Source organism: Capricornis sumatraensis, chromosome 12 (assembly GCF_032405125.1).
Source record: "Capricornis sumatraensis isolate serow.1 chromosome 12, serow.2, whole genome shotgun sequence".
In the NCBI taxonomy this organism is placed as follows: domain Eukaryota; kingdom Metazoa; phylum Chordata; class Mammalia; order Artiodactyla; family Bovidae; genus Capricornis; species Capricornis sumatraensis.
The window spans coordinates 45,409,886-45,422,317 of NC_091080.1; the positions used below are offsets into that span (position 1 = coordinate 45,409,886).

The window sequence follows — 12,432 nt, forward strand, 5'->3', positions numbered from 1 at the left end:
CAAGAATACTGGGGTGGGTTGCCATTTCCTTCTTCAGGGGATCTTTCCAACGCAGGGATTGAACCCTGATCTACCCTAATTATAGGCAGACACTTTACCATCTGAGCCACCAGGGAGGATCTGGTGGAGGGGACAAAAAACATTAAAAAACTCTGGGACAGATTGAAAAAGTAACAGGCCATATGGAACTATCAATACGTTAATGATATGTGGGAAAATCAAGGAAAGTTATGCTGTGTATATTGTAGCCAACTTTAAAGTCTCTGTTTTATGGGAAAATTCACTTGACTGAAGAACAACTGTTTTGTACAGGGAAATAGTGCTCTGGGAGTTTGGAAACAGAATTTGTCTAAAGATACACACATACAAGATGCTTTAATAAAGTGTAGTGAGGGCTTTGGAAGATCTGTTATCTAAAAATGATAAGCAGGACTGCAGTGTTGCTGAAGGCAAACGCTCCTTGTGTCAAGAAAAGTGAGTCTCAATCTTGCGGGATGGGATCCTGTGTCACGATGCACAAGGGTGTGTCTCTCTGCCTGTGTGTGTTCCTGGACAGCTGTTTGCTGGCTCAAGAACTGCAGGCAAGCATTTCTTCCTTTGAGTGGATTAGCTCAAATGTAAGACAAAGACTATGGCAGTGGAGTGAAACTCAGTTCAGTCGCTCAGTCATGTCCGACTCTGCAACATCAGGCTTCCCTGTTCATCAGCAACTCCCGGAGCTTACTCAGACTCATGTCCATTGAGTCGCTGATGCCATCCAACCATCTCATCCTCTGTTGTCCCCTTCTCCTCCCACCTTCAATCTTGCCCAGCATCAGGGTCTTTTCAAATGAGTCAGTTCTTTGCATCAGGTGGCCAGAGTACTAGAGCTTCAGCTTCAGCATCAGTCTTTCCAATGAATATTCAGGACTGATTTCCTTTAGGATGGAGTTGTTGGATCTCCTTGCAGTCCAAGGAACTCTAAAGAGTATTCTCCAACACCACAGTTCAAAAGCATCAGTTCTTCGGTGCTCAGCTTTCTTTATAGTCCAAGTCTCACTTCCATACATGACTACTGGAAAAACCATAGCTTTGACTAGATGGACCTTTGTTGACAAAGGAATGTCTCTGCTTTTTAATATGCTGTCTAGGTTTGTTATAGCTTTTCTTCCAAGGAGCAAGCATCTTTTAATTTCATGCCTGTAGTCACCATCTGCAGTGATTTTGGAGCTCCTAGAAAATAAAATCTGTCACTCTTTCCATTGTTTCCCCTTCTACTTGCCATGAAGTGATGGGACCAGATGCCATGACCTTATTTTTCTGCATGTTGAGTTTTAAGCCAACTTTTTCACTCTCCTCTTTCACTTTCTTCAAGAGGCTCTTTAGTTCTTCTTAGCTTTCTGCCATAAATGTGGTGTCATCTGCATATCTGAGGTTACTGATACTTCTCCGGGCAATCTTGATTCCAGCTTGTGCTTCATCCAGCCCAGCATTTCTCATGATGTACTTTGCATATAAGTTAAATAAGCAGGGTGACAATATACAGCCTGAATGTACTCTTTTCCTGATTTGGAACCAGTCTGTTGTTCCGTGTCCAGTTCTAACTGTTGTTTCTCGACCTGCATATAGATTTCTCAGGAGGCAGGTCATGTGGTCTGGTATTCCCATCATTTTAAGAATTTTCCACAGTTTGTTGTGATCGATACAGTCAAAGGCTTCAGTGTACTCAGTAAAGCAGTAGTAGATATTTTTCTGAAACTCTCTTGCTTTTTTGATGATCCAGTGGATGTTGGCAGTTTGATCTTTGGTTCCTCTGCCTTTTCTAAATCCAGCTTGAACATCTTAGCCGTTAATATATTGTCAGTGCTGATTAAGAAAATTAGTTGCAAGGAACCCAGTTCTGACATAATTTCTAGTTTTGGCCATTGGAGATGTATTGTTTAGGAAACTGAGCAGGATTTGAATGGGTAGTTTTATACCTTGTAAAAGATCTAATGATCACATTTAACTCAATTAATACATTGAGTTGAACAGATCAAGGATGTTTAATTTTAGTGAAGTCCAGCATATCAGTTCTTTCTTACGTGGATCGTGCTTTGTTATTCAGCCAAACGCAAGATCATCTGGACTTTCTCCTATATTGTCTTTTAGGAGTTTTATAAGATTCTTTTTTTTTTCTCTCAGCTGCGCTGCACGGCATATGAGATTGTAGTTCCCTGACCAGGGTTGAACCTGTGTCCTCTGCGTGGAAAGCACGGAGTCTTAACCTCTGGACTGCCAGGAAGTCCGTTGCAGTTTTCCATTTTTACATTTAGGACTATGATCCAGTTTGGTTGACTTTTGTGAAAAGTATATGGTCTGTGTCTTGATTCTGTTTTTTTTGGTATATGAATATCCAGTAATTTCAGCCTTTGTGGAAGACTTTTTTTGCTTCATTGTATTAGTCTTCTCCTTCAAAGATCATTTGACTACGTGTCTGTAGGTCTATTTCTGGTTTCTCTGTTCTGTGCCATTGATCTATTTGTTCTTTCTCCAAAACCATATTGTCTTGATTATTGTAGATTTATAGTAAGTTGAGTTGTGTCAGTTCTTTGTTCTAAAGATCACAAAGATTCAATCCTTTATTTTGTTCTAAGAGTTTTATAGTTTCAGCCCTTGTGTGTAGGTCATGTGTGTGTCATGCATGAGGTCTTAATATAAGGTATAATGGGATTTTACATGTAATATCCTATTGTTCCTGCATAGTTTATTGTAAAGGTACTTTTTTTCCCCAGGTGAATTGCTTTTGTCTCCATGTGTAAAATCACCTGACTGTAAATGTAATAGTGTATTTCAAGATTATTTTGTCTTCTCTGTCATTTTTTGTAACCATTTGGAGCTTAGGGTCATTTTATCAATTTCTTCAAAAAAGCATGCTTGGATTTTGATAGGAATTATGTTAAATCTGTAGATCCGTTTGAGGAGAGTTGCCATGTTAAACAAGTGGCAAAATATTAAGTTTTCAAATCTATGTACGTGGGATGTCTTTCCACTTTTTAGATCTCTTTTTCTTTCAACTCTTTTAATAGTTTTCAGAGTAGAAGTTTATACTTTTTTTGTTAAATTTTTTCTGAGTATTTAATTTTTAAATTCAATTACAAACAGCTGATTTTAAATTTATTTTTCTGTTTATTGCTGGTATATAGAAATACAGGTTTTTGTTTATTGATCTTATGCCATGTAATGTTGTTGAACCTGCTTAGTAGCTCAAATAGTATTTTTAGTGGATTGGTTTTGGATTTTTTGTGTACATGTCTTCTGCAAACTGTTTTGTTGTTTTTTTTTTTTAAGGATTTACATGTAGGTTTCATATGCACAGAAGTGGTTTATGGAGGTGAACTCACTCCAGGCCTGGGGGTGCAAGGCCTGTAGCTCCTGCAGTTTGGCAGATGTCACAGACAGCCACTCTGGGCTCTGTCTTTAAAGATCTGAGGTGAAATCTACCTGCTTTTGTCTTTGCAGATTATTATTGTCTAAAGGGAGCATCCTTGTCCTGGGTCCTCTGTCTTACCTCCACCCCCATTGAAAAGCATGCGCTGCCCCTGTGGGCCCCACCTCCTTCTGCCCTGGGCCTCTGCATGTGGAGTTCTTTGCCTCCTGACTGTCCCTCCATCCCACGCCCCGGCCATGCCACGTTTGCTTTGCTGTGGCTTTTGACGTGCACATTGTGTGTGCTTTTCTCCCATTGGCCCACTTCTCAGGTATCACGTTCCTTTCGTTAGCACGTTGAGCAGCGCCTGTCTGCTGCCTGTCTGGGAGCACAGGGAAGCGCGGCTGTGTCCTGCTGCTGGGTGGTCAGCTCCGTGCAGTGTCCAGCGTGCGGTGACATGCCTGACATGTGCGTGCGTCCTGCTCACTGAGCGGGCAGCTCAGCAGTCGTCGCTCGGGCCTCGGGTGTCTGTCTGTGCTGCTGACACTGTTTAGCCGTCAGCTCACCTAGCGTCCATAAACGCTCAGGGGTTGGCAACGCTCATCTGAGATGACAATGTCGTTTTGTAATAAGAATGCTTGGCAGGTATGTGTGGTATGTTGGCATAAGTAGTCATTCTTTTTTTAGTTTGGTTACACTGCCTTTTATTGGTATTCTATTTTTGTGGATCCGATTTGGTTTTGGTAAAATTTTTCAGCTCAAGCTCTTGGGGAAGCTAACTGGATCATAAGATAGTAACGGGGTACAGAAGCTTCCCCTACTCTAGGATTTCCAGTAAAGCCGACGTTGCTATTTGGAGGCAAGGCTTTGGAAGACTTTCAGGTGAGGTCAGTTCTCCTTTATTTCAAAGGACTTTGGTTCCTTGGACTAAGTGCTGTGTGAGACTGGGCTCCATGGTTCTGTGCTGTGCCAGAAATAGCAGTTTTTGTTAGAAAAAGTAGCACTAATGGAGATTAAATATGTCAGGAGAAAAACTGGGCTTCCCCTTGCTTCTGAAATTTTTCATTTTACTAATGAGGTGGGACAAAGGGTGTGGGGCGTTGGGAGAGTTAAGGTATTCCTTCTGTAAGATAGATGTGCATGAGGTTGCTGCAAGGGCTCCCTGTGCTATGAAGTGCCTGCAAGGCCAGGCCACTGAGACTCTAGGCTTTCCACATTTGTTGGAGGGTGACTTGTCGCTGTGGTGTGAGCTGTGGAGTTGTTGCTTTGCTGTTGGCCCCACTGCGTGGTGATTCTGTGCAGAAGGAGTCCAAGGGGTCCGCAGATGAACAGGACCTCATTTGCTTGTGTGTTTCCAAGGTGACCTTCCCTTTGTGTTAAGAGCCTGTACTTACGGGTCACACTGTGTGGTTGAGACAGAAGACTTGGCTGGTTTATCCACTGACAGTTGTGGCTGGTGTGGGCAGCCTGTGCTCCTGGCTCTTCCGTGTGTGAGGCTCTGGCCCGCGGTCCCAGGGCAGGCCAGGTGCTGGTGCCTCTGGTTGCTTGGACGGGCGAGCTTCACCCGAGGAGAGCTTTAGAGCTCTGTAAACTCTCCACGGGAGGAAGGCCAGGAGCCGGAGAGTTAATTCTACACCGTGCGTGCAATTAGCCTCCAGCTGTGACCAATTTCCAGGGGACTGAGAGTGCAGAGCTTGGAAGACACTGGGTTTCCACTTCAGCATTGCAGCCTTGCTCGAAGAGGGGCTTGTAGTGTGTCCAGGGACACGGGACTCCATGTACTGTAGCTTCTGTTCGCGAAGTTGGTGAAAACACGGGAAGGTGAAGTGACATTGACACGATGACAGATTTTTTTTTTAAATGTGAGATTATTAAAAGCTGAAAGCAGCTCCCTGTGGCTGTCATGTGGGTTGAATTTTATTTGATCACAAATTAATGGTTTTGGTACAAAATATGAATTACTTGAGTTTAGTATTTATTTTTAAAAAATACGTAAAGCTATAGCCCCAGAAAATTCTTGGTTTAAAATCTGATTTGAATTTTGGTAAACGATTGCTATTTAATGTTATTAATCACCAGATTGACTCGTATGTCTCCTAAAATATGACAGGTATATAATAAAAGATCATTTAGTAAATGATCACTTCATTGTTAGACTTCTCTTTATTGATAATGTATTTAGATAAAAAGATAAAGCAATATCATGTTGATATTATGACACAGCTGTTAAAGTAGCGCCGTAAACTGAGACTTTTGCAACTTTTAATAGGAACCTGTTGTTTTGCTAAAACTGTTAAGAGACTTGCTTCGTGTAATAGTTTTTTGGGAAAACTTACTTTTGTCTGTCAGGAAAAGAAAAGTGTAATTACCATTTGTGTATCATAGACTAGGTTTGAAGAGAATCACAAGTTATTAAACAAAAACTTGAAAAAGGTAAAGATTTTGGAATCATGGAAAGAAGGGGTGTGATGGTCACAGAAGAGGAAAAACAAAGGTACAAAACCTGAAAAGAAGGAGAAATACTACTTCATTTAAATTTTAAATCATTTAAAATTATTTTCTTAAGAGGAAAAGTGCTAGATTTCTGAACTTCAGTGATGGTCTTCTCCTTTTGTTTTTAAACTATTCTACATTAAGAATTATCTGAGAGAAGTGTATTTTGGGGTCACTTATACATAGATACAGACATAAGTAACTGGTAATACCAAATCAAAAGTTGAATTACCTTAATTCTCTACATTATTTTCAGTCTGCAGTTACTTACAGTCCAGATCTCCGGGTGACTGGTTGTGTTCATGCTGTGATACGCTTCTAACTGGCTTTTTAGTTGAACCATGGTGTTAGCACATGTTGTTAATAGCAATATTTCAGGCAGCACAGGGGTCCCTATTCTCTCCTTTCATAGGCAGCAACTCCAGCCATTTCACAGGACAGTGTGCTAAGAACATGTGTTTCTTGTTAGAACAATGTGTTTAAAAATCTGTTTCATTTTGTTGTTTTTATGTTTTAAGTTCATATTAAAATGTGTCTGAGGATAATTATGTTATTTTAGTAGAGATGTTATTTATAACTGAGTCATACAATTGTGTCCTATTGTACAAACTGGAGCACATGTTCACTCTTACTGGTGTTAGGTGGTGGTGCTCAGCTGAGCAGTAGAGAGAAGGTGGGTTAGTATGCAAGGTCTAGAGTGACTCCTCGGGGAACAGTCAGCGTGCCTCTTGGCCAGACATGTTACCAGTGAGCTTTCTCAGCAGAAGGCAGGCGTCATGCCAGAGATAAAGAGCCTTTCCATGTTTGGAGTTAGCAAACAAAACTCACCTGGAACTTTAAAATACTTGTTGGGGAAACATATTTTCTGATGGTGCCAGATATTAAAGTCTGAGGTCTTCTTGTGCTGTGGACAGCATGTAAGGAATGATGATTCTAAAACCAGCCTGGTTGTCAACTTTTTAAGGACATTTTCCCATAGAGACTGGGCACAGGAATCAGTGTGTTTAAAACCAGCCAAGATCAAGAGCAGCTAACACTGGAAGTAAAAGATTTGAGGATTATTTTGCACCTGATGTTTAGGTGAGCCATTGCATGTAATTCTATTTCATATCTGGAAAAAAGCCCTCTCTCAAACTTTTACCTATTTCCTCTTAATATGAGTAACTGCTGTCTGCAAGTATTTATGGAGCATATGCTCTTTGTAATTGAATGAAAGACAGGAAAGAGTCTTGAACAAGTGCCTTGGTCTAGGTCTTGTTTCCTTTTGTAATACCTATTTTTGATGTTATCACCTCTGACTTACCAAAGGACCTGGATGAAGCCCTTGCTGTTTTATAACTGGCAGGCTGAAGTGAGCTTTTCCATGTGTCCAGGGCTAGCAGAGTCCATAAACGCCCTCTTTGTGTCCGCCCCCAGCACCCCCACTCTGTGCTGGGCCTTCCAGGGGCCTCCATTACTCCTCAGCTGAGAGCCGCATGCGTTCGCGCTGCCTGGGCGGCTGCATGAATAAAACCCAGGGCAAGTGGCCTGACCATTCTATCAAGGCTCAGTGTCTGTCGCACAACTCCCCTGATGTGAAGTAGAATCTTGACATCTTAGTGAGCATATAGCATATTAAGTTCTGTTATTTTCCTCATTGAAAGTATGTAGTGATTATACACAGATATTTTGTGTATTAGATTTGGATATCCAACAGATAACAGTTTATTACCATTTTAATGTCAGATTGTGACTCCTTAAAAAAATAAAACGAAATTGTTGTAATGTTTTTGTGCATCTTTGCTCAACATAGTACTCAGTGTAAGTATTAATATTTTTCATTATTGAACATTTATATACCCCCAAATTGCCTTTAGTTAGTAAAATGGGACATTGCAAGTTAAGGAAATTAACTTGGAAAAGTGTAAGTGAAGTATTTTTAGTAAAGTACAAAAACTTTATTGCCTTATGCAGGTGCTTTATTTCATGTGTTTGAGCCTCCTTGTTTTATGCCCCAACCTTTTATTGTGGAAAATTCCAAAGATGCACAGAAATAGAACACGCAGCTTCAACAGCTGTAAGCTTTATTTCATGTGTGCTCTTCCAGCCCCAGATTATTGTGAGGCACGTCCTAGACATCAGATAAGTCCACCACAGACACGTCAGTGTGTTTCTCTAAAGGGCGATCAAGCCCCGTTTGTAGACAGCTCATGGGGAGGCCTAGTGCTCAGTCATGTGTTCCCTTCTGGTGGAGCCGTACCCCAAATGGGAGCCTTGTGAGAGGATGAGGTCATGGAGGAGGTGGTGTCTTCCCCACCATGTACAGAGTCCCTGCTGCTCCCAGCTCCACAAGGGGGCAGACAGAGGAAGGGGGAAGTGAGCTGAATGGAACCTGGTTTGAGTTTCACTTTCGTTCAGCAGTCACGTAAAGGCAGACCATTTCTGGGGTGACTTTTCAGAAGCAAGCAATGGCTTCTGAAGGAGTTCTCAGTGCCCCTCCTTGCTCTTAAGACACAGAGTGATATTAGGTATTTATTAAGCAAAAATCTAAAACATTTCCAGAGTGTTGCCTGTAATGTTCTCTTAATGATTTGGGCTTTGATGGAAATATAGCATTTGAACTTATGTCTAATTTTTGCCACCTGTAGTTTTGGATAACCTGTTGAAATTTCTCACTGGGCGATGAGCACGTGGCCTAATTGACATATGTTTGTGGGCACTTAGCTTGTGCAGACATGGTGCAGCGCTGTCTCTGTGTCCACACAGCCTTCTCCTTTTTCAAATCCTCAGTGGCTTTGTCCGTGTCTCCAAGTGAGTTCTGTTCACAGACATCTGCAGGTGTGTCATGGTGACTCTTGTGTGGCGAGGACAGGATTCTGTGTGCAGCAGCTAACCGTGAACGCCTGAACACTATAAACATTGGTTTTTAGTCTGAGATAGAGTGTGTGTAAACAGAAAACTTCTTTGTCTGAAGTTGAATGCGCTGATGTGTGGGACTTGTTCTCCTTCAGCACCATGTGTATTTGCTCTTCCTGTTCTCTTTTTTTGTTTCCCAGAAAATGTATTTGGGGAAAATGCTGTTTTTCCAAGCAGACTGTATGAGACTTGCATTTTGTATAAGTGATTTTAGCTGCTGTAAGATCCTGGAGGGAAGTGATGGGATAAAAATGCAGAAGTTGATTTTTCTTTTTTTTTTTTGGCCTGTGTTTTGGCATCTGTTTTGCATTGGTTTCCTTCTGTTGCCACCACTCAGATCGCCTATCCCTGCAGCGTGACATATAATTATAATGGAACTGTTATCTGCATTCCTGTAGCATTCTTTTTTTCCCAGCACTTAATGCCTTTTATTCCTTAGCTTCAGGCAGGAATTGTGTAGCATATGTGAAGAGGCTTAAACTGTTTCCATTACATTCTTTCTGGATGGCTCCGTTATATTTAGGCTTACATTTTAGACAAAGTCGGAATGTTATTGTGGTTGACCTTGACCCCAGATAACTGGGCAGACATTATATAGCCATGTTTGAGTCCTCACAGAACGTGCTCCTGAAGCCAACGGAGTCCTGGCGGGAGGCCCTCCTGGACAGCAGGGTCATGGAGCTGTTCTTTACCGTAAGTCCTGCCCCCCACCCCCGCCCACAGGGAGGCCACAGAAGGGTGCCACGGGAAGGCCTGCATCTATATTTCTCTTAAGTGAAACAGGACAAATTGCTTTTCTCCTCCAAAGCCTTCTCTTCTAATCAGTATACTGCTTAAACAAAGATTATATAGAAATGTTTTTGCTGGTTTATAAGAATGTTATGTAATTAGGATGGGTTTAATGTCATAGGGCTCAAGGTGTTTGGTCTTGGGACCTCTTTACACTCTTAAAAATTATCGAGAACCCCAAAGAGCTTTGGTTTATGTCGGTTATAGCTAATAGTGTTTATATTTTCCATATTAAAAATTCAAACTGAGAACTTTAAAATATAAATTATTAATTCACCTAAAAATAGCAATATCAGACCACTACATAGTAACATAAATAACATTTCAGTGAGCAAATAGCTACATTTTTAAAAACAAATTGAACCTTTAGTGAGAAGAGTGGCATAGTTGACATTTTTGCAGATGGCACTGGTGTCTGGCCTCCTAGCCCAGGCCTCACCTCTGCTCCTTGTCTGGTTGGTTGCAGCTTTGCCATCATATTACTGACACGTAGAATGTGTGTGTGTTGGAGGCAGGGGTTGGGCAGTGGGGGTGGAGAAGGCAGGCACTGCCCTCGGTGTGCTGAGAGGAGTGTTGACCGTATGACCTGCCAGAATCAAGGAAGTCCTGGGGACCCTGGGCCACATGAGAAGAGCTCTCTGGAGCAGTGCACTTTGTTGCCAGCCGTGGGCTAAGTCAGTGTTCTTCACTAGCAGTTCACTTCGGCTGGACCCCTGCTTTAAATAGTCCTGCTTATTGCTTGCTAAATAATGAAGAAGTTAGGAACCTGTTCCCATCTTTGCCCAAGAGGGCCCCCAGTGTAATAGGCAGAAACTAGGGAAAATACGTGTGTGTGTCTCTGATAGAGTGTGGGAGAGAATGTGTGTATGAGTGTGTGTATGTTGATCTGTCTGCAGATACAGTGCAAACATCCACATTAGTTAGTTATAGCAACTGGGACAAAAGTGCAGATAAAGACCAGTTTAAAAAATGATAAGCTATTTTGCTAAATCCCAACCATTAATTATAGTTTATCTGTTCATATGTTTTAAAAATGCTAGTCACCAGCCTTACAACTGGTTGCCTATTTATACAGCATTTAAAATGTTGTAGGCATATAGTATATATTTTTTAAAAAATAGCGAGAACAAGGTTGTTCGTCCCTCAGTGTATATAAAAATCTTTTTCTGTAGAAATGTTCAAACTGAGTATTACCTTGCATTTTCTGTAAATCCAAGAAGTAGAGGGTAGAAACAGTATTAGTATCAAAGGTGATTGTAACTATACTTTAACACTCTCTTGCCTGCCTCCGCGGGCAGAACGTGTTTTGATGGATCCAAGTTCAATTCTCTGTATTATTCATTTGACTGAAAACAGTTTTTGAAAAGGTAGAAAACTTTGCAGCAGTGCTGGAAGCGGCTCCTGGTCTGAACAGCTGTCTAGACGCGGCAGCAGCTGCCCCTGTCAGCTGGGAGCCTCCGTGGGCAGTCACTCAGCCTTGAGAGTTAATCCTTTTGCTTTGTTATTTTAACAGTTTTGTATTCTGTGGCCTGTTACTTTCATGTATGCACTTTATGAACAATTTTAATTTTGTCATTTGTTAGAAAAATGTCGTGACTAATCTTGTTTCATTCTTCTTTTTTTTAAGTTTACTTTTTAAGTTTCAATTCTGTGAATTTATTGCCTCTTTGCAGTGTTTTTCCACAGGTTGTTACTTTTCTCTAGATTTGAATTGCTGCATTTCTACGTACTGTGTCATGGCCTCGACCTGGATATGGCCCTTCTGGGTTCAGGGGGCTGGATGGCCTTCTGGCCCTTGCAGGTTGACGACTGATCCCGTTTTCTCCTTTCCCTTAGGTGCTGGAAAAGCCCCTCTCCTTAGTTTTTCCTTTCTGATCTTCCATGTTGTCTCTTCTTCACACTGCTTGCTGTGTGGATACTGGTGGTCCCGTCTCAGCTGTCAGCTTCGCAGCCGTGTGCGATCTCCTCGTACTTGTCTTCTGCTTATCACCCATCTCGCCCCACTCCTTGTCTGTGTTCAGTCCCAGAGCCTTCTGGTCCCGTGCTTCACCAGGCACTCGACTGGAGGCCCACAGATGTCTTCGATTCCCCGTGTCTCTGCAGAGCCCAGCGTCTTACCATGAGCCTTTCTTTACTCTGTATTTCCTGTCTTGCTTCTCCACTCACCTGCCTGGGTCTTTGGCTGGACTTAGCCTTTCTTTATCCCTCTGCTTTCCCCTATTCAGGTGTTGGATTTGGGTTTTAAGTTGTGTAATGTAGTTCAAATATGGTAGAGCCTCTGTGTGATGGAAGAAGGGCAGGAATCTACATCTTCCATAAGAATCAGTTGTTGATTTATCATGAGCTTTATGTGGTTCATGTTTCAGGAAAGATAAGCCTGAACAATGAAGTCAGGCTCTGAGGATGGTTTATTTTATTTTATTTATTTTATTTCATGACATGGTCCACGTTGGCTATTTCTTTTGCTTCCTCAGGTCTAGACCAGTGTTGAGCGACCACTTGGCTGATGAAGCAGCCCTCTGGGGCCCCAGACTGTGTTGTCTGTCACATTTAAATGTTGAAAAGGTTAAAAAACACAGTGACAGAAATGTAGTTACAGCCTTCAGATAAGGCACTTAAGAATAGTTGTGTTCAGAAGTTCTTGAAGTAGAGTGTATACATGCACTTGTGCATCGTACTTTTAATCGACTTTATATAAAACTCAGGATACTTCGAAAAACACTGTGTTGCTATGGACCAGGGAGGGCCTGGCCAGGTGAGCTGCTGGGCTTCGCAGGTCGTGAGTTCTTCAAAGCAGCTTCTACTCCACCCTCTGAAGACAAGCACACAGCAAAAACTCCGTGACAGCTGTTAAGTCATGAGTTCTG

General features: G+C 41.9%; 1 protein-coding gene across 2 annotated transcripts in view; it reads left to right on the forward strand.

Annotated features, from left to right (window-relative positions):
• XPO4 (exportin 4) overlaps nt 1–12,432 on the forward strand; it is an 86,325-nt gene that overhangs the window by 38,664 nt on the left and 35,229 nt on the right. For both annotated transcript variants that reach the window (XM_068984387.1, XM_068984388.1), the window contains exon 7: nt 9,357–9,469. In XM_068984387.1, coding sequence (XP_068840488.1) covers nt 9,357–9,469 — 113 coding nt within the window. The remainder of the gene's footprint in view (nt 1–9,356; nt 9,470–12,432) is intronic.